The sequence below is a fragment of the Chiroxiphia lanceolata genome, chromosome 1 (genome assembly GCF_009829145.1).
Source record: "Chiroxiphia lanceolata isolate bChiLan1 chromosome 1, bChiLan1.pri, whole genome shotgun sequence".
Taxonomy (NCBI): domain Eukaryota; kingdom Metazoa; phylum Chordata; class Aves; order Passeriformes; family Pipridae; genus Chiroxiphia; species Chiroxiphia lanceolata.
In genome coordinates, this window is record NC_045637.1 from 89,490,946 (window position 1) to 89,518,777 (window position 27,832).

Sequence of the window (27,832 nt, forward strand, 5' to 3'; positions counted from 1 at the left end):
CTGAATTCAACAGAATTAATAAACACTTAGCTGATTCTTCTCAAGGATCGAAATCACCAAGAAAAGAGCTGGTTTCTGTATATTGAATTGCCTAAGATTGATATAACTGACTGGTTCAGTTTTTTGGTGCCACTAGAAGTCTTAGTTTCCAGTCATTACTCTCTGTACTATTTCTCAGCTCTTTGCTGGTTCCTGTTCTCATTATATGTCTTATGGGTGAACCCCATTCAAAGAAAATCAGAAAACACTCAGCACACCTCCTACTTCAAGCACATTTTGATTGCTTGGTTTTGGGGAAATCCTGCCTAAAGACTGTAGGTTTCTCGAAGTCTTAACATTCAGCAAATGGGGTTGCTCCATTTTTTTCTCAAGTTAAAATATATTTTGAGAAAAAATACTGAGAAAAATATTTTGGGATCTTTTCTGGGTGTTATTCTGGGGAGGATTACTTATGAATTACTTTTCTTTCCTATTAAGGAATTATTTCTCATCATTGTAAGAGAATCAGCAGTCTTGCTCAGCTGTCCTCTTATTTAAGGAGTTCCCAGCCAACTGTATCTTGTATTTCTAGCTAACATTACAAATCAAAGATCAGGCTCCATTAGAACACAATCAGTGACCAAAAGCACTATTCTGTCTGCCCAGACACTTTGCTTTCTCGAAGCAGGACCAGCTCCAGGCGTAACCAAAGCAGCCAGATGCCTGGGATGTGAGTTTTGCCTCTTCACCTACTTTACCTGCAGCAGTGCCCCAACAAGCCAGGCTGGTGGCTGCTACTGCATCCAGGGAAGGTCCCTGCACTGGGACTGCTCCTCTAGAGCCAACAAGAGCCAAGGTAGCTTGAGAGTATCCAACATAATTGTGATACAGTAGCAGAAACTTCCCTGTCCCTGTGGTAGCAGCATCCCATTTCACCTGTGCTGCAAAGAAATCTTGAATTTGACATGCTGTGGACACAGACTGATGACAACAAGGTTTGTTCTTCTGGATGTCGTTTAAAGCAGCCAAGTGCTGAAGTATTCTGTCTGGCAAAGAATGCTAATTTGACTCCCAGATCATGTTTTTGGTCCCTTGGAAACTGAGCTATCTTAAACCCTAAAGTGTGATGTTTAATAATCAATTTCACAATCCCATTTTTATTTTCTAGGAAAACACTATTTTTTTCACTATTTGTGAAAAAAATGGCCTTTTCAACTTCTAGTGCAAATGGATTTATATATACAATAATTCATCAAAATAGAATAACTGGAAGAACAACTTTAATCTTCTGTGCCTTGAGATGTTGCAGTTTTATTTTCTAGACTTTTGCTTTCCTCGCAGCTTGTTTGTGCCTCACAAATATATTCTGCATCTGATATACATTTCTTTATTGATCCATTTATCTATCTATCTATCCAAAATTCTCAGAGATAATTGCATTTCTTTGCATTCAAAGCTTTCATCTGCGCATCAGTATCTTCTGCTTCTAGTACTCAGGAGACAGAAGAAAAATCATAGATTCACAGAATGGTTTGGGTTGGAAGTGGCATTAAAGATTAGCTAGTTCCAACCACCCTGCTGTGGATAGGACACCTTTCACTTGACCAGGTTGCTCAGAGCTCCATCCAAATTAGTCTTGAACGCTTACAGAGATGGGGCATCCAGAACTTCTCTAGCTGACCTGTTCCAGTGCCTCACCACCCTCACAGTAAACAATTTCTTCCTAAAATGTTCTCAAAAGTTCCTGGACAGATAACATCCAAGGGAGAAGCAACCCAATTAGGTTCTGGTGCACCATAGTACCTCACATCCTCACATTCCTATTGGTTATTTGTGAATTCCAAGACTGACTGCTTATAGAGTCAGTCACTATGTGGGAATTAAAAAGGAACTGAAATAGGCACTGTTGCACTGCAGTGCTACACAGTCGGTCTCAAGCAGACCTGCAGTGGGTTGAAAGCTCAAAGATGTTGTACAAGGGACTACAATCAAACTAAGAGCTATATTCTACAGCAGGAAGGTATCAGCTGAACTACAAAACCGCAACTGTACACCAGAAGAAAGATGCCTAAACTCAAATGTTTTGAGATCATTATTATCTTAAATGTTTTAAGTTTATTATTGCCAATACCTGCTGGAAAAAAAAGACCATGCATCTTTTACAGCTAATTTCTAAGTTGTATTAAGTTCCATGTCTACACTGGTTATATACGAAAAAAAAAAGAAAAGGTACTTACCATAAACTTACTATGGATTTCACGGAGAATTTAGACAGCATTAGATGCTCAACTACCTAACGATTACTTGATCCTTGTATCTTGTTCAGATAAAGGATTTAGAAGTGGCAAAAAATAAGGAAAAAGCAATTGAAGTGGTATGAACAAACAATGTTGATTTAGAAATCAAGCCAAATATAAAACATTACAATAGCTTTTCAAAAAGTTATGTTTGCAATTTAAAATACCCATAGGGCAGACCTGACTTACATGACCAACGCTTAATGTAGAGTACGTGATAAGATGACATATGCAGTTTTGAAACTTGGCAGTAATTCAGAAAAAGAAGACTTTACTGGCCATTAACAACTTCTGAGCAATGTATGCATTTATTATATAGGTCTGTAGTTGAGTTCCTGAGTGATTATAGTTATAACAGTGTCTTCTCATGTAATGTTAGGACACCAAAAGCTGCACTGCAAAATGAAACAGGATTAATAAATGAGCTCTCTCTTTGCTTGTGCTAACAGTACACCAAATTCACATCTTGAGTTTGCTTTCAGCTAGCAAATGCAAATGAAGAGAAGCTGCCACAGATCTACAGGAGTGCAAATGATACAAGAACTGCCCTTGCACTTTTGTAAAGGTCCTTGAGGGATGGAGCCAGGGGTGGAAGTGGTGAGGAGAAGCAGCGTGAGCATTATACTGAAATATTTTAACTTGCTTTAACGTACATGAGTAGTCTGATACAGGGAACTCAAACTAAAACTGCAGGCAACAATGCGCAATCACAGTTTCAGTTTTATGCTGGAGAAGTTTTAAGATTCAGGGCTGTTAGGTTTTCCCTTTTTGTTTGGGGAGGGTTTTTTTAGAAATGCGTGCGTATTTTTCAGTGGAGCTGGTACTAACTTGCAGCTGTTTGATATTAGATGCAAGACCTACCAGCCTTCAAACCTCACATTGGAAACAGACCTTTGGCCAAGTTGTGTCTTCATTTAGACCTTGGCAATCCTGCTTACATCAGTGGGGGTAATTTGACCTCTCATTTGAATAATGCAGTGCAGTGATATGGTTCTGGTTTGTATTTTCTGTGATTGTTTCAGTCTAAATGCAACAACTCCCTGGATTGTGTGCAAAATGAAAATACCTTCCAGAGGTAAGAGCAGTGCAGATACAGGAATCATGTCTGGTCTGACAAGCCATGTGGCAAGAACAGGTTACAGCACTATGCCAGTCTGACAACAAACATATCTACTAGGGCCTCTTCTGATAATTTTGCTCTGAAGGGATCAGAAAAGGTGCTGTGGGTGATGGCAAGACAGCAAGAACTCTTGGAGCTGAGGGATCAGCTTCCTGGCACAAGCAAATTATGTGCATGTACATGAGCTTTAAAAAGAAGAAATGTCTCTTCTGTCTCCTCCCCAGACACAGTATAGGGAGTTGACCCTGGCCAGGTACCCACTAAAGCCGCTCTCTCACTCTCCCTTTGCAAATAGACAGAGGAGAGAGAAAAAAAAAGCTAAGGATTCATGAGTAGAGGTAAGAGCTGGGAGAGGTCAGTGACTGATTACCTTCACAGGTAAAATAAGACTCAAAGTGGGGGTAGTACTTATATTTATTACTAACAGGATAAGAGCCAAAGAGTGAGAAATAAAACAGTCTTAAAAACACCTTCCCCCCACCCCTCCTTCCTTCCATGTTCTCCCTCCTCCCCCCCAGCAGTGCAGGGGGATAGGGAATGGGGGTTGCATTCAGTTGTTTCTGCTGCTGCTCAGGGAGAGGAGTCCTTCCCCTGTTCCTGTGGGGTCCCTCCCACAGGAGACAGTCCTTGATGGACCTCTCCAGCGTGAGTCCATCCCTCGGGTAGCAGTTCTTCCCAAACTGGTGTCCCGTGGGTCACTCTTCCATGGGGTGCAGTGCTTCATGAATGAGCTGTACTGATGTGGGTCTCCCACAGGGGCCACAAGTCCTACCCAGGAAAAAACTGGTCCAGAGTGGGTTTCCCTCTCCACAGGCTGCAGGTCTCCAGCAGGACCCCTCTCTATGGGCTGCAGGTGGATGTCTGCACCCTGATGGTCCTCCATGGGCTGCAGGGGCACAGTTGCTCCACCATGGTCTGCACCACGGGCTGCAGGGGCCTCAGCTCCGGCACCTGGAACACTCCTGCCCCTCCTTCTGCACTGACCATGGTGTCTACATTGTTATTCCCATATTCTCACTCCACTCTTCCCTGGCTGGAATTTCTTCTGCTCAACAATCTTCTTTTCTTAAATATGTTATCACAGAGGCATTACTATTACTTCTAATTGTCTTGGCCTTGGCTGGCAGCAGAAAGTCCATCCTGGAGCTGGCTGGCATTGGCTCCATGGGACAGGGGAAGCTTCTAGCAGCTTCTAACAGAAGCCACCCCTGTAGCCCACCCTGCTACCAAAACCCAGCCAGAGAAACCCACTACACATGGTGAAGTTTTAGAGGACGCAAAATTAAGTCCAGGCAGAGAAGAAAATTTTAGTTGAAAGAATTGCATTAGAACAGGATTAACGTGATGGTAAACGTGCTTTAGTAATCCATTGAAGACATATCCTCATTGACTGTATCATTATTTCTCTGATTTTAGGGAAGTTATGAAAGTGATTGTTTGTGCTCTGTCTGATACAGCTTTTACTCCCTCAAGAAAAAAAAAAAAGGAAATGCAGTATTAGAGTCCTTCAGGAAATAAACAAAAGTCTATGACCTATGATATCTTTCAACCTCACATGCTTAACATAGATATGAAAAATAAAATGTCATGGGGTTGAAAACATGAAAAAATACTGTGAGCTCTCTGTTTATTTTTGTTGGTTTGTTTGTTCCATAAAGCGTCTCCTTGCTCAATTGTAGTGATAATGATTCTCAAAAAAGCCTGGGCTGAGAGTCTAAATCCTAAGCTTTTAAGTCAGAATCTTTGCCTGGCTACACATCAGCCAGAAAAAGAAACAACAAACTCTAGTCATGATGGTGCCACATCACCAAGAAAACAGAATGAATGCATTTGAACTGAAACATCTTTGCTGGAAACTCAAGAATTTCCATTAGCTTTTGTTTAAATTGTAGAACCTTTCTTGTGTAGGCAGAAAAGAAGCTTGTTCCATGAAACTAAAAAAAGCAAAACAAAACAAACTTTTAAAGCCAAAACATTTAGCTTAATCCATCTCTAAATCCTATTACACATTTAACAAATACAATAATAACCCTTACTGGCCAGAGATGGCAGAACAAGAAGAGTTCCTCCATGGTTAGCTTAAAGTGCACTGCCAGGTTCACATAATCACAGAATAAGCTGAGTTGGAAGGGACCCATAAGGATCATCAAGTCTAGCTCTTAAGTGAATGGCCCATAGAGGGATCAAACTCACAACCTTGGTGTTATTAGCACCATGCTCTAACTAACTGAGGTAATCTCAGGGTAGTGAGCTAATCTCAGGGCTCAAAAATCATAAATCGCTTCCTCTTTGTGTACTACTCAGGCCTTTTCACACAGCTCTGGCAAATCATTATATCCACGCTACAGCTTTGTCAAGGTGCCAGAACAGCATAAATGAGAGTCAGACCCCAGACAATTAAAACAGACACAATTACTTGCACCATCAACCAGTGCAAAAGCAAAGGGATTTTTTTTTTCCTGGTAAATTTGACTTACTTATTTTCATGGTGTTTTGCATTCAGCTTGGACAATAAGTAAAAATTTAACAGGTATTTATAGTAAATAATAATGACGGAAGTTTTGCCTCACCCTTGATTGCTTACCCTCTCCAGTACCCCAGCGTTTGGAGCGCAAACACTGCAGGAGAATGTTATATTTACACAAAGATGCCAGTATTGTGATTTGGCTTTGAGGTTTTTTGTTTGTTATGTGCCATTGTTGTTTTTTCTCCTCCCTCTCTCTTCCCCCAAAAGCCCATTCCATTTGCCTTAAGTTTTAGTAACAAAATACTCATTTGGAAGCTACCCAAAGGGTTGGTTTCAAGTATTTAAAATCACATACAAATAAATTAACAGCAATGAGACACTGGAATCAATGTAGAAACTGCTCCTGTAATGTTTGAAGGCTGTTAGAGCTTCTCAAGCTGAATGTACATGAGTGATAAGAATCCTGGTCCATACACATGTTTTTCAGAGTGTAAATGTGGCAAGAGGAAATTGAGGGTAAAGAGTCCAAAACAATCATAATCCACTGTCATATTGTTCTCTCTCAAGCACATGTTTATTCTTGCAAAAGCTGAACAAGAAAATATTGTGGATACGTTGCTATTGCTGGGCCAACTTTTCTTTTAGTCACTCTCTACAACATCCAGCTGCGTGGCTCAAGCTTCTTTGCAAGAGTCTCCACAGTCCAGGGCTCCATGGTCATGAAGCATGCCATACAGGGAGCCATGGCACCTTGGTCCTTGACTCAGCACAGCTAAGGACCTCTGCAATGAAAATTGGCCATTTCAACCTGCTAGGAAGCTTTCCAATAGGGTTCTGCTGTCCCCATGCAAGCTAAAGCACCCTCTCAGCTACTGGCAGGTCATCTGGTCAGTTTAAAGACATCACGAAAACTCACAGTGCTTTTCTGATGAGCAATATGCCTGTGTCTCAGAGGGTGCTCATCATCCTTCAGCTACTTGATTGCAGATCTATTTTCTTTGAAGAATGCTTCTCAAATCTTAAAATCACCCTCCTCTGTACACCCATGTTGAGCTGGCACGACCAGAGGGATAAGGACTCACTTGTTCAGACACAGGACGAAAAGACTATTCTGGTTCCTAACTACTTGTAACATAGATGGAGAGCAAGAGACAGTAGAAGTGGTTGGGCAAGCACATGGAAGCCAAGGTACCAAGAAAGGAGACCCAAACCCAGAGGATGAACAGGTTCTGCAGGAGCCTGCAGCAAGTTTGGAGTGGAAGAAAACAAGAATGGAAGGGGCTATAACAGAAAGAGCAGAGCTTTTGAGAAGACACTCTTAAAGTCAGGCACCCTAGATCTTTTCCCATTCCAAAGATCTTTTTCTCTGTCACTGGAACAAGCAATCGGGTGTTGTGGACACCACCTGAGACTCAGGTATTCTGAAATGGGGGATGTTGACAGTACGAAACAACAGAAGATCATCCCATAGAGGAGGGCGTTGAGGTTGAACCAAGTTGTATGTGAATACATTGCTCCAGTCTTGGCACTGCTCCTTGAAGGGAAGAGTCATCCACAGAGATCTGCCGAATGCTCTGGGCTGCAGCTGATGGAGGTTCTGGCTCTCTCATCCTGTGGAAAGACCTGATGAATTTTGCAGGGCTTATATCTATGTCATGCCTACCTACAGAGCCAAAGGCACCCACTGCACACCTGTAGCCCTCAAGGTCTGAATATATGCAATGGACACTGACCAAACTTAAGCATGAGGTGAGATAACTTTTGCCGACAAAAGATTTCCCATCTGTCTCAAATCCTAACAATTATCTGAACCCCACAAAAACCACATGAAAAGACACTAGTTCTCAAACAGCAAATTAATTAACATCTTCCAAGTTGTTATTAAAGCTGCAGTACACACTGCCTCAAACAATGCCGTTTATAAAGCAATAACGAAAGGAACTAGCCCATAAACCTTTCCCTAGCAGCAGGTGGGTTTAGGCTCCCAGTTTCACTAGCCTTCAGTTTATTTGAAGACCATCAGACTTCAGCAAAGAGGAAATAATCACCAAAAAGAGTGGAGTAATCCTAAAAATCTTAAGAAGACACTGTCGTGTATGTATTTTGCTCCACTTATATTGACTTTGAAAGAGACAAAACCCAGCTTTCTAACTTTCCTATGTTATTTCCCATTTGTTAAATGGTAACGTAAAGACCAAGTGTGTTCAGTAAGGCTAAAATAAGCATCTTTTTTTGTGAACTAGTGAAGTAAGGATTCAGTTGGTAGGCTTGCTCTCTCAGGCAAGACCTGTTAATACAAAAGGGGGTTTATCTGAGAAAAGTCTAAATTACAAATTCTAAATGGGTAATCTCAGCTGCAAAAGAAAACAAGGATGGAGAGGTTTTTATGCCGTGACTGAGCTTAAGCTTCAAGCCTGCAGGCTAGCGCTACTCAGAGTGTTTCTGATGGGATAATTTTCTATGCAAAAAGACTGATTCATTGAAGAATTACTCATGTCATGGCCAACGTGCCAATTTCAATGGCCATTCAGCTGACAGGCGCAACAACCCCTTCTGAAATGTTTTAAATGACCAGGTGCAGTTTTCCTATTTTAAAACAACCCTTCGTGGTTATTCTTGCCAGACAAATGCCCTGCAAAACCAGATGGGTTACTCCCACAGCTGCAGCCTAGGAAGGGCTTGGGAAGAGCCCAACTCCCTAAGGTGTTGCCTAGCTTTGCCCTTTACCTTTTCCTTTCTCATTTTGAGTACATAGGAATTCGGTCCTAGTGCCTGATGGTAGCACTAAAATTTTACATCAACATGATGATGCTAATGTCACTGGGTAAATTATGCATCTTAGGGCCATAATCAGGAAGCATGTGTAAATAAGTCCCTGCACTCAGTCAGAGGAGGAGATAAACACCTCAGAAGAACCACTGAGGTGGTCCAAAAGCTTTAGGTTAGGTACAGTAAGAGGCACTCAAAGACTAAAAGAGAGGAGGCCCTAGGGTTTGTGTGGAAATTAGATCAGTGCCCGTTAGGATAGTGTTGTGAGGCTCAAAGTTTGGCTTCGTCTTCATCAGAGCATGACAAAAGTAGAAGCTGCCAATCTTTTCTCTTGATCATTTCTCAACACCCTCTCAAAAACTGCAGGATTTTATTCCAAAAATATTGATTTTTTAAAGTACATTCTGTTTTGGACCAAACTAAGTAAGTTTCAAAACAATAAATGCAAAAAACCTGCTGTACTTACATGTCACCTGAATGGTATGATTATTCCTCTCTGGCCACCTAACCTGTCAGATTTTCCATTAATATTAATACACAAATCCTTGCAAATGCAACTCCCATTTAACTGTTTAGGCTAATATTTCGCAGGATGAAAAGAACAGCTTTCAAAATACAGGAAAAATCCAGAGCACGCGACCACATTTCACAGGTCAGTGGCTGGGATAGCAGGAGCTGCTGAAGGAGAGCTGAAGGAACGTACTTGCTCAGGGGCATTTTAGCACTCTTGTGATACGATACCCATATTCATCAGCATGCAACAATCCCCTCTCCAGATGAAAAACACTACAGATCATGTTCCTAATAAAACAGTCAATTTGCCTCCTTCTCTTTTTTGTTGTTGGAAGGAATTCCTTACAACCTTGCGTCCCTGGGGCATGTCTTCCTCTCCCCCTTTGTCGATCAGGAGAAAACAAGTCTCTGTGCAACAACAAAGCCTTGCTGGCCGGCCTGAGAGACACTCGTGCCAGGTTTCAGACAGACCCAGGAAATTACTGTTGGTTTAGTTGTCCAGACTATCACTAAGATGGAGAAAATGATGTAGGTAAGAAGCATGGTAAGAGCACATTTCTGCCCTGACAAGCACATCGGGGTGAAAATCGTGACCCTTTCAGAAAACTCCACCATATAAGTTCTGGGCACCGCTGTCAGGCTTCAGCAGAGGAATTTAATTCAGCCCCTATTTCTAAACAGCTTTAAAGGGTAGCTATTTCAAATTCTGTGCTGGGGATGGGCTTTCTAGCCCGCTGAGACCACAGGTTTTAGCATATCTACACCAGAAAGACAAGTATCCTCTCTGAGTCCCATGACCTACAGTCAGTCTGCTTGCACTTGTTTTTAGTTTAGTCAAAGCTTACCTGTAGACTCAGGCACAGTTTGCTTTGCCTTCTGAGCGCAGGTTAAGATAGAAAAGAGGATGGACCTGTTTGGGCTTGAGAGCAAGTGTGTATCTTTGCTAAACTTACTGCATAGGCAAACACAGATGGGCAAAACCTCAGCCTTCCTCTGTCTCCTAGAGCTGTTCTTATTCACAAGATAGACCTTGTTCAGTACTTTTCATATCCCATCAGCCCCAATGGTGGGCAAAGGGATTTTGCTCTGCTCTGTGCAGATATCTTCAGTAGTCTATGCTGTCAGCACATGGATTTTTGTATGCCAATATCGTTAGTTCACAGAATATTTAAAGGTCATTATTAGAAAGCAAGCTGCTCAAGGCTTCAGTTTTGTAACATTGCTTAAGTGTTCTCTAGCATCTAAAGTAATTCACTCTTTGGTCTTCTGTGCGACAATCACACAATGGTAGTAATTTCCTTTAAAGGAAGAAATAAAGAACCTGATCTGCAAAGCCAGGCTTGCAGTTACATACATAATTAACACATGAATTTCATGTATTTGCATATGCAAGATCACTACTACATAGTAATTTAGATGTTAAGTATTGGTTAAGTATTTCACTTCCCCTTTACCTAATTAGATCAATGGGCATCAACAGTACCCTGGCCGAGCTCAGACTATGTCTGCCAGAGCTGTAAGACGAAATAAATCTAGTAATTAGAGAATACTGAGATTTTTAAAATCATATCCTTAGAAAAAAAGGAATTTGTTCAGCACCAAGGAGGATAAATCACAAGTTATTAAATAAATACTAGTTTTTAAACAGTTACACCCACCCGTAACGGACAACACCACAATAACTTTTCCATAATGTGAGTTTTTTCTTAAGCCCCATCTGTTAGCAATTACATTATGTCTTTAAATCATCGGGGTTGATATTTCATATAACATTTTTACTCACTATTGTAACTTTGAATGTTCTCGTTGTTCAGATATATTGCTAATTGTTTTCAGAATCTGGCTAAGTTAATGGTCTTAGAGATGTTGTATGTGCCAAATGAGTTACCTCTATTATATACTCCAAGAGAACAGGCGAGTGCAGAGAGTCAAAGGTGTTAATGTAACCTTGTTTACAGCACTACCCAACAACCATATGAGAGACCTATTGGCTAACTCTGCTTTGTGCAAAAAATGAAGAGTCAGCTGATTTTTGTCACTTAGAGTAGGAATCACCGTTTTTAAATAAGTGACTGTCCTGGGGGTTTTCAGAACTGCTCACATCATACTTCAACCTACCAAAGGGAGGAGGGAGCCATTGTATGAATTACCTCTGCAATATTTCATGAGCTAGTAAATTTTCTATGGAAATTATCCAGCTTGATGAAAATGTCTGTATTTCAAACCTCACAAGAGTCTGATTTAGAAGAGAAATAGTGCTCGTTTACTGCAGCTTCATTGAAGACAAAGATGGAGAGAACCTGAAGTGTTGAAATGTTAACGTTCCAAGAAAACTAATTATCATATTTTCACTTGCAAACTTCAAGCCTGCTGCTAATTAATCTCTGTGGAAAGGCTGTGTATGAATCAAATTATAATGTAAGTCAGATTATACAGGATGAGATGTATAACATACCCTGTCACTGAGGAGAAACAAAACGGATTGCTTGTACAGAAATGACAAAAAACCCAAAGAGCTTGCTCTTCATTAGTGCACCGATCTGTACCAGCCAGTTGATGACAGATTCGCCCCAACGGAGTGTTGCAAACCACCTTGGATTTTCAAAAGCTTGCCTGTGGTCACAAATTATCTAGATGCAAGGAGAAAAAACTATTTGACTGAGCAAACCTTGATGTGGTACTCGCAGAGTTCTGTTGTGAAAACATCTTGAGGGCAATCAAGTGCCATTAGCACATGTCAATGGAGCTTCCCATGAATTACTACAAAAATTACAGTTAAGTGTGCTCCTCCTCCATCACTGTCCAACCTTTCTGACAAAACAGTTTCAATGTCTGTTGAAGTATTACAGAAATTATCACCTTTCTGACAGTATAGTAATCAGAAGTATGTCAGCAGACTATTAATTTTGTTCATCTGCAATAACACCTTTATATATTTCATTTATTCATTATAGGATTAAAATTATTTGTAACTACTCACTCTGGAAATACTATATCGTGCATATAATGGGGAGAGCAAAAGAGACTTGAATAAATCAGTTCTCATTGACAAGGGAAACCAAATACATATTGAAAAGAGAAACAAGATACGTGTTTTCTAAACATAAGCTGATGTTTACAAACTCCCTAAGTAAATTCCATGGAGTTTGACTAAATCATTTTGTTTTCAATATATAGTCCTATCATGAACTATCACATGCCAACCAAAAAAAGAAGTGTTGTAAGTAGCTGATAATACTTGGATCTGAATAGTTTGCCTTTCTTTTTATCTCTTTTTTTATTTGCCTAACTTATTATCATGCAACTTTCAGATTTGTAGAAACTTGCATAGCTGTGGGTTTTTTTAATCTTTTTTTCTTCTATTTTTTTTATTGGGGTTTTTTTAGCTCTTTAAGATGGGACACAACATGGAATCAAGCAATTCCTGTGCAGTGTTATTCTACCAACTCAATTTCCAATGCTGTTTTCATTAGTCTACTTGTTGATTATATCCGTTCTACCATTGTTATAATTTATTACAAAGCCTCTTTTTGTGTGCACATCTGTTTTAGCAGTTGCACTCCTTAGATCTATCCACACAGGCAAAAGAAGTTTTCCTTTACCTAGGCTGCATTACCTTGTTTTCCACAGCTTGTACATACACACTTTCTGATGAATTACTAATCAACAGTTGTGAAGTTTAACAGCATGCCTGGGTATGGTCAGCATAGCTGGCTATTCCAGATGCTTCCAACCATCCACATTTCCCCCCTTTCTTCTTTTCACCCACCAGTCTCTGTGGACTAAATACTCTGAAAGAACAGCAAGAAAAGTGCTTCAGGACCATCTGACCAATTTGATTCTACACAGTTCAAGGCCTTGTCATTTCATACAGAAATCATTTTGTTTTAAATCTAAAAGGCGACAGAGTGCTATGCTCTTTTCTGACCTTACATTTTGCTCTTTTTTCTGTAACATCCCCTTATGGGTCTGAGCCTTCCCTCTGCTCATCTCATGACTTTCAATCTCTATTTAATCTTAAAAAAACCCAACAGACTCTGCCTTCAATAATTTATTCCAGATGAGAATCTGACCTGATATACACAGATCACGTAGAAGTTCAGCGAGACACGACCCTATTTCCTCCCTTCTCCTTTGCTTACACAGATAGATGGAAATTCTGGCCTTAATAAAGTCGGTGCAACAGCAGTTTTGCTGTTGACTGTGAGGGGTCAAGGTTTCCATCCTACAATTTCTGTAGCAGATAGGTGATTACTTGTCACCTCAATATGCTGAGCTGAATTGTCCTGGCCCAATGGGGTGATTTACTTGTACTGGTTAAAACACTTGTGCATTACCTCAGATGAGCAAAGTGATTTATTCATACTGGTGCTTATGGAATTAAATTCTATATTACTGTGAATTTTTCTGGATATGCTTACAGTCAGCTTTGATACCAATTTCTAGTCTCCTATGCAACTTTTACAGCAAACTTTGTTTTGATTCTTCATAGAGTGTAAAGTACTGGAGACACTGTACAGAGAACTCCAGTGAGCAAGTTCAAAAATTTTTACAGTATGGGTTAAGGCTAGGAAAAAGAAATCTAATTGTGAACTTAAAAAATGTTAGGCTTCCAAAAGATCACTGAAACTTGTTTAGGGAAAAGAAACCACAGATCAAAGTTATAAGACCTTTACTACAGCAACTTGAGTGGTCTCAGCAATTTCTTGTTTCTTAAAGATATAAAAGAGTGTACATGAGGTAGAGCTTACATTTATAAGGTATAACTCACAGTTAGAAAGAGTTTGCAAACAGAAGAGTGAATGAATAAAAAGGAAATTATTCTTTTGGTTTCTCGACATGTTTTCATGTCTATATTTGCAGATCAGTGATATCTAAATCAGCAATTTGAGAAGAAGAGCTTTTATAGAACTGTGATTGTATAGTTATCTTTTCCTATCAGCTTCTCTTATCTGGCATTTCTTTCATCTTCTTTCTATTTTCCTTGGCACGGTTGTGTCTTCTGCACAAATTCCTGAACCACTTTCCCTTCTTTTCTCCTATTACCACCTTGTTCTCTGCTGACATTTCCTTCAGGACCCCACAATCTGTCCCATGCTATTATCCCTTCCAGCTCATTTCCTCATTTATTTTACGTCAATATACTCCTGCAACTTTTCACCTATCTTTTGGAAATCAGGCTTCCTGAAAGACAACACCAAAATTTGTGTTTGTGTTCATTGGAAAAATTCACCCTACTCTTCAAAGAGATCAAATTTAAGATGATCAAACCTATTAGATCCACAGAGACAAGCTAACATTCTTGTTCAAAATTTGGCCTGGTCTCACCATCCATTTCTTTAAACAAAAAGAGGAAAGAAATCACAGAGTAGTGCTAAACCTTCAAACAGAAAATACACTAATTATGCTGTCAGTATATTCTTTAGCCTTTTTGGATCTACACTACAGTCTACTTATACAAGGGAATCCAAAGAGCTTGAATCTGGCATTTTGAATTAGGGGATGGCAGGGGATCCTCTTTTTCTGTTTCCAATTTCTTCCAACAGCAAGAAAGCAATGTACCTATTTCCATTTCTCACTACACACTATGTGCTACACTGTCTTCAGTCCAGTGCCAGATCTCAAACAACTTCGATTTTTGCCCTTTGTTTCTCTCTATCCATCATCCACCTGTCTGTGAAAGTAGGCTCCAAACTCCAGTATGGCAGTAAGACTAGAATCTTCAGAATAGACAAATTGCAGCAATCTCAGGTGTGGTACTGCCTGTCTCCATCAGCCCCCACTCACAGTCCAGCAGCTTTGCTGTAGAGACTAACTGGAGGATCATGAAGCTTCCTCTAAGACAAGATCAGAAATTAACCTCCTGGTGCTAAATGGCTTAAATGGCTTGCTCTCTGAGAGCTCTTGCAACACTGACATGTCCAACATTGGTTTCCTGTATTGCCAGTGCTGATTCCACTAGCAAGGGCAGGATTTTGCCCTCAACTATTCACAAGTAATTAATGCATTATTGAACAGGAATAAATAGATAGCAATTAAATAACAAGTATTAATGACTTATTTATTAACATATTAATAGTTGGCCTGAGAGTAATAAATGCAAATTAGTGTAAAGTGGTACCAAAAATTGTGTCGATAATAGGCCCTGAAGTAATCTTGTGTGTTCAAGATAATTACAAATATATTTTCCTTTCAAAAGTCTACTGCCGGGTAATTTTTTATGGTTTGCTATAATATCATTTTAAAATTAGAAAATTAGCCCTAGTCTCATTAAAATAATTTTGCAGTGCATCAGGCTTTATTTCAAGTGCAAGTTTCACATTATCTTCCTGCCTACAGACCTTGCATTTTTTTTCAGAAACCCTCCTTATGTGCCACCATTTTGGGCCTATGCTTGGTATACTAACTGTGTTAGTTTAGCTTACTACTTGCACAACTTTTACTCATCGTTAGCATTATTATGTAAAAAGTACCTCTGCAAGTAGGGGTGGTACCTGGAGGGCTAAATCCAGTAAAAATCTCTAAAGGCTAGATTTTTTTCCTTTTCATTCCTGCTAATAGCAATTCACCACACAAAGAGTTCAGAGGTTTTAAACATGAACAAGGTGATGCACCGGTCTCTGCACACTTAACAACCAATCCAGCCAGAATAGATCCCCCTCAGAAGACCATCCCTGCTCAGCTGTTTTACTAGAAATATTTTTTTTTGAACACTTATTTGTTTAGGCAAAAAGAAAGTCCCACTTCATGCCTTGTCTCCGAACTGTTACTTAACTTTGGAAAACCGATTACTTGGTGAGGATGGCAAGACATTGTCATTTTATCAGCCCTACAAAAAAGAAAAAGGCTTGCTAAAACGCAGAGTCCTAACCTCGTCACTGATCTGCTATCGATGGCAAGTTAATGTATTTCTGTCTGCCATTGGTCCTGATTTTATTAATTCTAGAATTTGGCACACATTTAACATGTGACCATCTCTAATAAAAGATCAGTAAATATTCAGCTCTGCCTCCATAGGTTGAGGAATGGAGGTCCAGGCTCCCTCCTAGCAGAGGTGCACAGAACACTGTTTCTGCAAATGTTTGTTTCCATAAACATTTCTCTCTGCCTTTGTAGGTGGCATTTTTGCTTCTTTGCAGTTTTCCTCATTAAAGGCATTGTAAATGACTTCTTCAAAAAAAATCAAGTCCATTTCTGTATGGTACAGGGCTTTGGTGGCCCTCTCCCCACAGTGCCTTCCAAACCACTACGTAAATGTGATTGTGGCCATGTAATCTGTGTACCTGGAAATATAATTCGTTTTGTTGCTAATGAAGGTCCTACGGCACAAATTTATTAACAGTATACTTTTCCATGGGATAATAATTGGGTCGATAATATTAAACTCATAGGCTCATTATTTAATTGCAAGGGCAGATTATGAATACAGCTTCTAAAATGTATTTTAATGAAAAACACTACATCCTGACCTAATCATATCAACCTTATGCTATCTAATTAAGGATGCAAAAAATCATTAGAGTTGCAAAATATTAGTTCCAGCTCCATCAGGCTATTAGCTGCCCCTTCATGAATATATATTTTTTTTTACTCTATGATAAATAGTTAATGAGGTAAAAATGACAAAATTTGCATGTAGGCAAATTAGTTTAATAGACTGATGTCTTCCTGGTCTACAGAAAGTGACCTTTTTCCTATCAAAAGAATGACTAAAAATACCTTGAAATGATGGCATGGATGTCATTCCACAAATGACAAATCACTTCTCTGAACAATATAAAAATTATAAAATGCAATAACCTTAAATTCTCATCATATTGTAAATGTGTCCTCTGCTGCTGCATTTATCAATTTAATAAAAGGAAATTAAGCATATTATAAAATACCCATTTATGGGGTAATTTTTAATCCAGGGAATAAAAATGGGAAGCATGTGGTTAATAGGAAGAAAATATTGCAAAAACGTAGACCTATTTTTTCCAGAAGGTTTTTTCTGACTATTTACTTCAATGACCTCCATTTAAAATATATTCTTTATATGGAGTGATGTAAGATATGGCAGTCTCATGCTTCCCTTTATAAAAATTATTCACAGTTAATTTCGTATCTTATTTAAAAATTAGCACATTAATAATGCACGCAATAAGGGCTAGTGATGTGTCTTCCATACTGATTACCTTGTACAATTAGACATACAAAAAGAGAGGGACAAGACAAATACCTTATGCAAATCTATGGCTGAAAAAAAAGGGTCTTTCAGTATCTGCAATGCCTAGGAGCATAAAAGACCTGTACATATAGTTCCCAGTCTTGTAGGGAGATGCTCCATACGGAGAACACATTTCTACAATGGAGAAAGTCTTTATTACAGAACTAGATTTACTAAAGAGCTACCAGATTTCGTTTGATGATTCTCTTTTCCATCAAAATAATATAAACAACAACAACCAAAAAAAAAGAGCGGAAGGGGAAGATTTCAGGTTTCTGAAGAACACTGATTCTTTTTTCACAGTATTTGTGTTTCGTACAGATAACTCTGGAGTTTTGGACCACAGTCTCCTCTCGCAAATTTCCCCCATTTGTGAGGCAGATCCTGTGCCACTGAAGTAGATGGTAGAGATCCTGCTGATGCAAGTGATGCAAATTTCTGCACTCTTTCCACATTGTTCATACCTTCTTTCATTATATAGACTGCACCAATAGTTCCCATAGAGAACAGGAATGTTTAACGTTGCCCCAGCCTGGCATTTGATTAGGACTGATATAAAAGGAAGGACAAAAAATCCATGCAGATGTAGACAGAATAGAATCAGAAACTTAGGGATTCAGTAAAGACAAAATTGTGCTTGACTTTGCTTTGTTGAATTAAATGTGCACTGCTGCCTACACAGCACTGGGATTCTTCCCTCTGCTCTGACTGCACCCTCCGTGTTGCTGGATTCAGCTGAGACTTGGTCCATTTTAAAGGATCTCAGACTAAGGTCAGGTAGACACATTTCAGTGTGGCATTTCATGCATGCCAGGCTGCATACTGGGAGCAAAACTAGGCACTTACATGTGTTTATAGTTGTGGGTCATGTTTTTCAGTGTTCTGGCCCTTGAAGTATGTGTTACTGTAGCAGTGGACAGTCCGTGTTTCCTTCACTCAGAGACACACTATTTGTATACAGAACAGAAATTTTTCTTTCCATTCTTTTATGTACATCGTTATCCTCAACCTCTCCTTTCCACCTGCCCTTCTTTTTCTCTTTTTCCTTTTTTTTCTCTTATTCAGCCCTTTCAGCACTGCTGCAAGAAATGATGCACTGGTAATAACATTAGAAATTTATTCAGTACTCAAAACAGAAATACAGTTGTTTGCAGTGCCTTATCTGCCCCTTTTTCTATATGGCATCAGTAGTTCAAATGCTTCTTGAACTCTGTCAGGCTTGGTGCTCTTACCACTTCTCTGGGAAGCCTGTACCAGTGCCCAACCACCCTCTGGGTGATGAACCTTTTTCTAATATCTTACCTAAACCTCCTCCTGACATGTAAAATGAGGTCCACTATATATATTCTTTGTTTAACCTTGTAACAAAGGTAATCAAAACCAATCATCAGTGGTTATGCTTTGACTTACTGTAGAAAGATTTCAAGTGAAAAAAAAAATGTTATTTTACTTACTGGGGTAAATAAAATAAGTTCTATCTGCATAAAAAGTGGGAATGGTGGAGGCAGGTGGCTGTGGAAACACATCCACTCCTTCCAACTTTTTCCCTCCCCTCTGTTGAAGCACCATGTTCTGCTCTGCGTTTTTCCACAAAAATTAAGTTTACTGACTATCTGCTTTTTCATTCAGTTTTTCCTTTTAGAGTACAAACTGTCATCATGAAAAAAAAAGTGGAAAATAATTACAGCTGTGGCAGATGTTTATAACAGTGACAACTGAGGCTATATATTTATGTAATGCTAATCTTTCAGAGGTAGCTACAGAGACTTGAAAAACCTGCAGACCCTTATCTGAAGTCCTTGTCCCAGTGGGTTAGAAAAGAAAAACTAAACAACTCATATGTACTTAAGAGGACTATCTTCCTTCCTATATGGAATCTGTTCATTTTTACATTGAAGCAGGAGAGTTATCAAACAAAGCATTGTATTCAGAGGTATTCATAAATGTATAAATCAAATTGATGAGCACTTTAACAATTGACCAAAAGCTGGTTTATAAAATAGTCCCATGGGAATTAATAACACTGACGCAAAGTTAGAAAGCAAGGAAGAAGAAGTCCCTCACAGAAGGAAGACAGTGTGCCTCACAGACTGCTGACCACGTTATTTCTTCTATTTTCAATCCTCTGGAAGCAATTATGCTCAGAAGCCTCATCTGTGGATGGCACCCCCACCACTGGACACTTTGTAAACACAAATTAATCTCCTATACATCACAGCCTTAGGTCTGTATTTGAGACTAGACACTAGTGGCTTAATGGAAAAGAAAGAGGAGTTATTTTTGATGACCAAAGTAGTGCACCTTCCTCTGCACATTTCCAACTTACCCTACTCCTCTGGGCAATCCTGAAAGGAAAGGGCCAGAAAGCAGAGCATAACTATCATTTCTGACTGACCAAACTCACACCCCTTCCTCAGGGCAGCCCCACCCATGCCCTTTTAAAGAGTGAATTCTACTTGTTCATGGAACTCCTCAATTTGCTGAGCTGGCAGAGAAATTATCTGGGATGACACTGACATTTAAAGAAGTAGTAGGTCTCTATGACCCAGTCAAGAACTAGTAGATGGCACAGATCATTTTTAACACCAGTGATACCTCTAAGCTTTTGGTTACTAAGCAGATTGTAACCCTTTATGATGTTCAGGCAATGCACATGCAACATCACAAAATTCTCCTGAACATGCTTCTTAACTTCTCCCTTCAGTGAAGCATCCTAAGAATAATTTTCTAATATCTATGTCCTCTTCGGTAACACTCAGAAATACAAAGCATTAATTTGGATCACAGACTCCTTTTGCAGACTCTGTTCACCACTCACCATCCGTCTTTCACCGTTGATTCCTCTCCACTGCTCAGCCCTCTTCATAATGTAGCTCAGCTCCTGACTGGAAATCTCTAAGTCCAGTGGAATAAAGAATGTGCCTTCCTCACCATGAATACGTCGAAATACATCCAACAGCCAACCTTCGCTATGTAGCCTAAGGATAGAAATGACACAGTGGGTTCATTTTTGAAAGGACTCTTCACACACACAAAAAAGAAGAAGGTATCCTACAAAAGTTATCCTTTCTAAATCTTGATTTCACCTTCATGACTATGCTCTTGACTGATGAGTAAGAAGCTTCTTTCCAACAAGTTCTCCAACATACAGCCCTCCCCAGCCCTCTGTAGGATTTACAGTACCCAAATCAAATCACATCAATGTAGCAGCAATTTATTTTAATTATTTAAAAATATTGACTTCCCAAAAAGATCCTGATCTAACTTTCCTTCAGAATGTCTAATGTCTGTCCTTAGCATTGGGCTGGGTAACTATTCCAGTACCATAGTTAGGCATAAATGGAAGTCCTGGTGTGCTAGGGTTCAATAATGGGCAAACCATGTCATATAGAAAGGAACAACTCACCATTATTTTCAAACCCAAGCCTGGAGTCAACACAATCTAAACTTTGCTTGAAGTTAGAAAAGTTCATTTCATTTGCTGGCTTTGTTTTTCTATGATATTTCTGTGCTGTGGTAAGGAATTGACTAAGCACTACACAATAAAACTTTCTACCACAAGAAAGGCTTGCTGTGTGGTATTTCCTAATGTAGGTGAAACCAAGAAATACTGTGAGGCTTTTGGAAAAGTCTGGTGTCACGTTTTTAGCCTACGATAAACCTAAAAACTTCAAAAAATTGCTGTTGGATTCAAATCAAACCTCTTCAATTCATCTTTTTTTATTCTACTTTTATTCCAAAACAGGGGTTCAGAAAATAAAGATCAGGAAATATGGAATCTCAGTTTTGGATATTGGATGGAATCTTTCCTTTTGTACTCTCTTCCAAGTTAATATTTTACTACAATTCAGCCGTTGCTTGGTGCCAATTTCAACCTTTTTGTCCTTCTCAGAGACTGGCTGGGTAGTCATGTGAAGTGCATGGATTGCTGTTTGGCTCTACAACCAACAAAATGCCTGGACTTCAGTGGGGCTGTACAGGTCCTTCATTTCTTGGCAGGTTGGAGATAGAGCACAGGCATAACTCCTTTGACCTTCTGTACTCTCATCCTTCTCGCGTATAGCTGCACTTGTGCCAATTCTTGTGACTGGTCCTTGTCCTTGGGTCTTGTATTGGCCTGTACGTGCTGAACAATATGTGCAGATGGGAAAGGCAGAGGTTGTTCAAATACATCAGAATGAACTTCACATTTACACCAGTTCTACATCATACTTTACAGTGCTCACAGTAAGTGTAGAGAAACACACTCAATAAGCTGCTCAGTACAGTTTTGCCCACAACTGAGATTTGGTGTGGAACAGAAATAAGGAGATGCACCAAGAGACATTTTTTCATCTTGATCTTATGAGGAGCTTTAGCACTCTCTTCAAAGGGGAATGTGTACCTTAGGGTCAAACTCCATATCCAAGAGTTTCTGTGAGAGAGTCGCTATTCTGATACGGAAATCTGGCAGCCTGGCTCAACGTCAGATTAGGAATTTATATCTCATGCTTTGATGCAAAGGTGTTCTCTGTACTTTTTTCCCCACCCTTCTTTTATTTGAAACATTCTTTTTTGCAGCCCTAAATTTGCTGTAGCTTCCAAGATGTCATTTTGGGATTCTCTTATAAAAGGGAGAGTAGCTGGAAGAAAATCTAATCAAAAGGTAGATAGTCCTGGGAATATAAACAAACTGGCTACAAGAAATAATAGAAAATGCTCTAAAGTGTGAAATTCAAATCAGTGCTAAGGTAAAGCAGGATACTAGAGTAACTTAAACCACGCTAAAGCAGAAATTATTTTTTAGAAATAACTAATATCCTTCACAGAGTAATTTACCAAATTCCACGATGTCTTCAAAGAAAAGTTTTTCTCTTAATCTCTGGATCTACATCAGATGATCTTTTCATACAATAGATACATTTTTGCAAGAATTGACTAGTGATTTAGAATTATCTTGTACTTAGTTAAAAAACTAGCAGTCAAGCTGGTGGGCTTTCTGACCTTCTGCTCATGTTAAAGCAATATTATTCCATGGTGTTCGTATTTGAAATTCCAGGTCAGCAAGTTAAATGACTTGTCACTTATCTTGCTAAACAAGAGAAAGACCTTGCCATTTATTTAAGCTCACTTAATGTAACATTCTTATTTCAAATTCAGTAAAATTTAATGCAGTTAAATTACTGTCTATTTGCTGCCATAAACATTTTCTATATGAAGATTTTAAGCACATGGTTATAAACAATATAATTAACTTTGAATTAATTAAGAATCATGAAGGCTGTCTTCTAACTTATTTCCTTTTGTTCAAAGGACTCAGCCTGCTCCTGTTACCTGCTTTAATTTCTTTTCTTCAACATGAAAATAATAAAACACCTATTGTACCTTCACATGGGTTGTTATAAACATAAAATAGTTATTTCTATTGCTAATATAATAAAAAACCAAAACTCAAATTACGTTTTATAAACATGAGAATCGGTATAATACTCTACAAGTTATTTATTTATCTCTCAGAAAGAACAGAAAACCTTGAAATTATTTGCTATCCAGAGTCAGTCAAAAAAACGGGCTTCTCAAAGAATTACATAAACCAAAAATTGAAGGGTAATTTTAGTGGTTTAAAATAATTTATTACATCTTCACTTGAGCCTTTCTCATCCTTTTTTGGAAAACCACTGTTCAAAAATACAAAAACAGTTTTGCTGTTAACACTGAAAAATGTAGATTTTTGAAGCTTTTCCCTGAATAATGTTTCAATACCAGGAAATTCAGACGCTTTCAACAGACACTTTTAGTTGAGAGGGGTCTGCATTTTCTCACGGTGCAGAAAATATTTCACCAACAAATTCCTGTCTGTTTCTAATGTCTAGAGGAATTAAATTGAAGGAATTGCAACCAATGCCACTTCATTTTTCCAAAAAGTAATTAGAATATCTCTCCATGCTAGATGTACTACAGACTCCCAAGACACCCAAGGGGAGCCAGACTTTTTGAGGTATTTTGGTTTATAAAGATGCAAATAGATGTCTACTGCTGCTTATCCCCTGCCCATGATTTCATTAACTTCCTGCTTGTTCATCAGTGCTGCCATGAAGCTTTTTAGCTGTGGCAGAAACAGACACGTCCCCTGCTTCCTTTGGTGGTCTTGTGGGTTCAGTGTTCTTACCCCTTTTTTTACACACTGTGAAACACTTCAGTTTAATGGTGAATTGCTGAGTAATTCTAAAAAATGGCACCAACTCCTCCATTCAACAGCCAAAGTCTTCTCTGTGGATTGGAGTCTTAAGGCAGAAGATATCCCTCAATATTTATATTGGTTTACTTTACAAGAGAAAAGTAAGGTGGATGTCTGTTTAAAAACATGTTTTCTGAGCTGAGCAACATTACATTTGAATATATTTTAGATATAACATCTGAGAAACACTCACACAAAGGGATGCTACTGCCTTAGTTATAGCACTATTTTCTCCTGAAAACAAATGCTGTTATATCAATATTCAGGAAACAGTATTATGAATTACAGAGTTATTTTCCTTAAAAACATTTTAAAAAGTTTTAATGCTATCATTGTTGGACTGACAGTGTGCTGCTCAAGAGTCCTAGCTATGTCCAAGGTTCCCACTGTGTTGGGCTGTAGACAAACAAGGAAGAGAAAGTTGATCCAATTGCAGAAGATCATAGTATAATTTTGCTCTGTACAGATTCCAGTATTCAAAATGTCTTCTTTTGTTATCAAGCAAAGAACTTCAAAGACCTTATGCACTGTAACACATTTTGTTATTTTTCCTTTGCTTTTGTATTTTGCAATGAATCATTTTTGCAATTAAGACAACTTTTTTTTCCCCTTAGTAACATTATTCCCCCACCCCTTTATTGGAAAACATTATGGGAAAATTGATCCAGAAGGAAAGGTACCTTTGATGATCTTGCACCTGTTCCCCAGACAATGAAGATGTTGGTAATATTCTCATAAAAACCTGTCTTACAAATGTTTTAATTTAAATTAATTTTCCTGAGTAATAAGCGACAGCAGCTAAAACTTATGAAGCTATTCAAAACTATTAAGTCAATGATTAAGAAGGCATTAACATCCCAAAAACTAATTAACTAGACTACCAGTACATTGGAGTTGTATACAGCTTCCAGGAATGCAGAAGCTTTGAAATACTTTGCAGAAATTTAGATGGTCATTTATCTTTTCCTGACTGCTGCAGAATCTGTGAGAGGGTGACTGAGGGATGATTCTGTCATATGGAGGGCATATGCTGGGCTTTTCTATTCTTACGTCTGCCTGTATCTTGCCTTTGTATGTGGCTTTTTATTGGTGCTTGCCAACATTCATCACTGGATGAATAGAGGGCCAGTACAAAATTCATACTACATTATAGATGAGCCACTCAGAAAAAAAAAAAAACACAACATTTTTTCATTCAATATGTTAGACATCCTATCTAATTAATTTTCAACATCCCACACCTGTCCCTATTGACTGCACAGTTAATTTGTGTCTACTAGGAAGGTGGCAAGAAAGGTAGTTGGTCAAATTTCATGATGAACTGAATACTGAGAACGGGCTGAATTCATGGAAAAATTATTTGGATTAAGTCATGTCATGATGACTCAGTCACATCAAATGAAAAATACTGTATCATCAAAAGGTTGTAAGGCTCTGAGAGCCACTACAAACTCAGAGGTTTTTGCACTTCATATCATAAGTAGCTTTCTGAAATTTTTCCTATTTCTCACAAACCCCTTGCTTATAAGACACAACATCTTCCAAAATACCTATATAAAAGGTACACACACTTTGCAGCTTAAGCCCTTGACACAGACACCATTGCCTGAAGCCAGACAAGCAGAGGCTCCTAGACTCTGTGAAAAACCATGATACCAGCTGTGCTCCTGGTGAGGAAGTAAATGGCTCCATCTCTGACTTGCAGTGCCCAGCAAATCCCAGTGCATTAAAAGTTAAGCAGAAGCTAACCCCTTCTTGATTATCTGCAATTCTGGGCTCTGGATGTGTGACACTGATAAGTCTTTTCTGATGTCACCCTATTTTATCTAACAGGAGAAGGGGCAGGAGCCTAAGCTCCTAAGGGAATAATAAGATAAAGAGGCATACCTTAAAAAATACAGGTACAATACTGTCGACGAGACCATGAACAGGACTGTATAAAGCACCACAGTGATTAAAGCACCAGGAACCCCTGACTCCTCAGCTCTTAGAAAGACCCAGGAGAGTTTTGCAGCATCAGCAATTGATTTGTCTACACTGTTCCCAAATCTCTGTCATGGAGAAAAAAATCAATGTAAGAAAATATCGAACCTGATTAGATCGCAGAGGCAAAAGAACCTGAATTTATTTACAAGAAGAATTTAAGTGTAATCTGCAAGGAACACAGTCTGAAACTTAGGAGTCTGCTATACAGAATTTGAAATTAACCATAAGATGTGAAATAAACTATTTTCTGGCTGATTTTAGTACAATTAAAATCTACCCTATAGAGGTGACTTATTGAACAAAACCCATGTAACAGTGAAAATATTCAAAGTGAACTCTACTAATGTATGTCAGGAAAAGTGAAAAGGGAAGAAGGTTGAAATTTGCCTTATTTCTATGACCAAGTAGGCATAATATTGAATGATTTGTATTCTTCTTCAGAAATCTATTATTTTCCTTTTTTTCTTCCCCCCCCGCATATCTAGTTCTTAACTAGCTGTATTGACATATTATTGCCCTCTGCTGGATCAATTTAGAAGAATTTAAATACATATCATGGATCTTCTACTGCTCAGTGCTAAAATAAATTTCTCTCTTCACTTTTTCCTTTTTAATAAAATGACACAGTGACAGCTATACCCATATTAGATCATGCTGACACATTTTGCAAGAATGTGAAACTGAACCACCAAAACATGCAGTGCTCATCATTCAGAGGGAGAGTCTGTGAACTTTAGGCTTCAAGAAACCTGCACCTTTCTGAGCAACTTGGCCAAATTAATCCTTAGGAAATGTCAAAATTTTCTTCCCATTTTTGGCTACCTCCTATGCATGCAGTGACATGCAAGGTAAAGGAACAACAACTACAAGTCCAATGACGAGCTATAGAAGGACTGAGATTCTTGAGGACATTTCTGTTCTCTCTTCATCTTTTGCAACACTACTAGGTTTCTATAATGGAAATTAAAGGTCCCAGGACACCAGTCATGACATATAAAGACTAGTCACTAATTCAGAACTGTCCATATTGGTAACAAAAATATTAAAATACTCTGGTTATGTTCTATCTCCCAGTTATATCTTCTATTCTGGGAGAAAAAAAAAAAACAAACAAACCCAAAACCCAAAAACCACAAGAAACTGTCTACCAAGAAAAATCCTCTGCACAGCAGTCACATCCTGACATTCCTTCAGAGAGGCAAAAGTCTGAATGGCAAATAAGAATAAATTTCTTTCTTATCTAAGCAGTTCTATCTGGCAAGGCAAAGATGGCAAAGACTGCACTTTTCTATCCTTTTTTTCTAACAAAGATATTCTGTCAATCTGTATACCTTCTGTGATCCTCAAAGACATGATCCAAGAAAGGTGTCTTCAATTCAAATTACTTAAATAACATTTGTCAACATCTCTCTCAAGTACTTATCATATCGCTGAGGGATAGTCACGTGAGACTTTTGCAACATCTACTGGTTTTTATGATGACATGTATCCATGTGGCCAAAGAGGTGTTACTGTCTGCTTTTTAGAAGCTATAGACAAATTAAGTGAGTGGGGTCCCAGGAAAGCTCTGGCAGAACTGGAACTTGAACTGCATAAAAGTTTCTTATCCCTGGAACATCCTTTTACAAGCCGACAATAAATCAAACCTGAAATCACACATTTGACAGAGTATTTTGGACTATTACTTGACACCCATCCCCCCCACCAATGCAACTGCCCTCTAGCCTTTCCTTGGCAATAAAAAAACATTACTTAGTAAACACAAAAACTTTTGTCTCCAGGGCTATCTGTCATCTTTCATAAGTATTAAGGTCATTTAGGATACTAAAATACATTCTAGCACTAAAATAACTCATATTACCATAACATAATACTTAAAAAAGGTTTGATCTAAAATAGATTGGCAAGTAAATCTGAAATAGCTGCTGAAAGAATGCCAGGAGAAAAAAAATTACAAATGCAATAATGAAAACACATCTAAGAGATATAGTTTCATTTTGGAAAGGATACACAAAGTATATTGTGTAATATTTGGACAAATGAGTTCCTACCAAAGATAATCTTGGTGGTAAGACTGCCAAGTTTTCAGTATGAAGTACAGAGAGGTATGTACTTTTTTAACATTGTAATGAAAAAACAAGTTGCTTTATTTGTATCTCGTGTTTCCTCCTGACCAAGTGCTATTTGAAACTGGTAATGATCCTGTTTGTGTAGAACTAAGCACAATTCCACTGAAGTCAATGGCAACAATTTTCTCAATGCAAGTGTGGGAAAG

General features: G+C 38.6%; 1 protein-coding gene across 5 annotated transcripts in view; it reads right to left on the reverse strand.

The window, feature by feature from the left end:
• The window catches only part of OFCC1 (orofacial cleft 1 candidate 1), a 191,375-nt gene that overhangs the window by 34,665 nt on the left and 128,878 nt on the right, over positions 1–27,832 (reverse strand). For all 5 annotated transcript variants that reach the window (XR_004360692.1, XM_032709283.1, XM_032709291.1 and 2 more), the window contains 2 exons: positions 25,459–25,622; positions 20,173–20,332 (listed from right to left, as the gene is read on the reverse strand). Coding sequence is in view for 4 of the 5 variants with exons in the window: in XM_032709283.1 (XP_032565174.1) it covers positions 20,173–20,332; positions 25,459–25,622 (324 nt within the window). In the remaining variant the exon portion in view is untranslated. The remainder of the gene's footprint in view (positions 1–20,172; positions 20,333–25,458; positions 25,623–27,832) is intronic.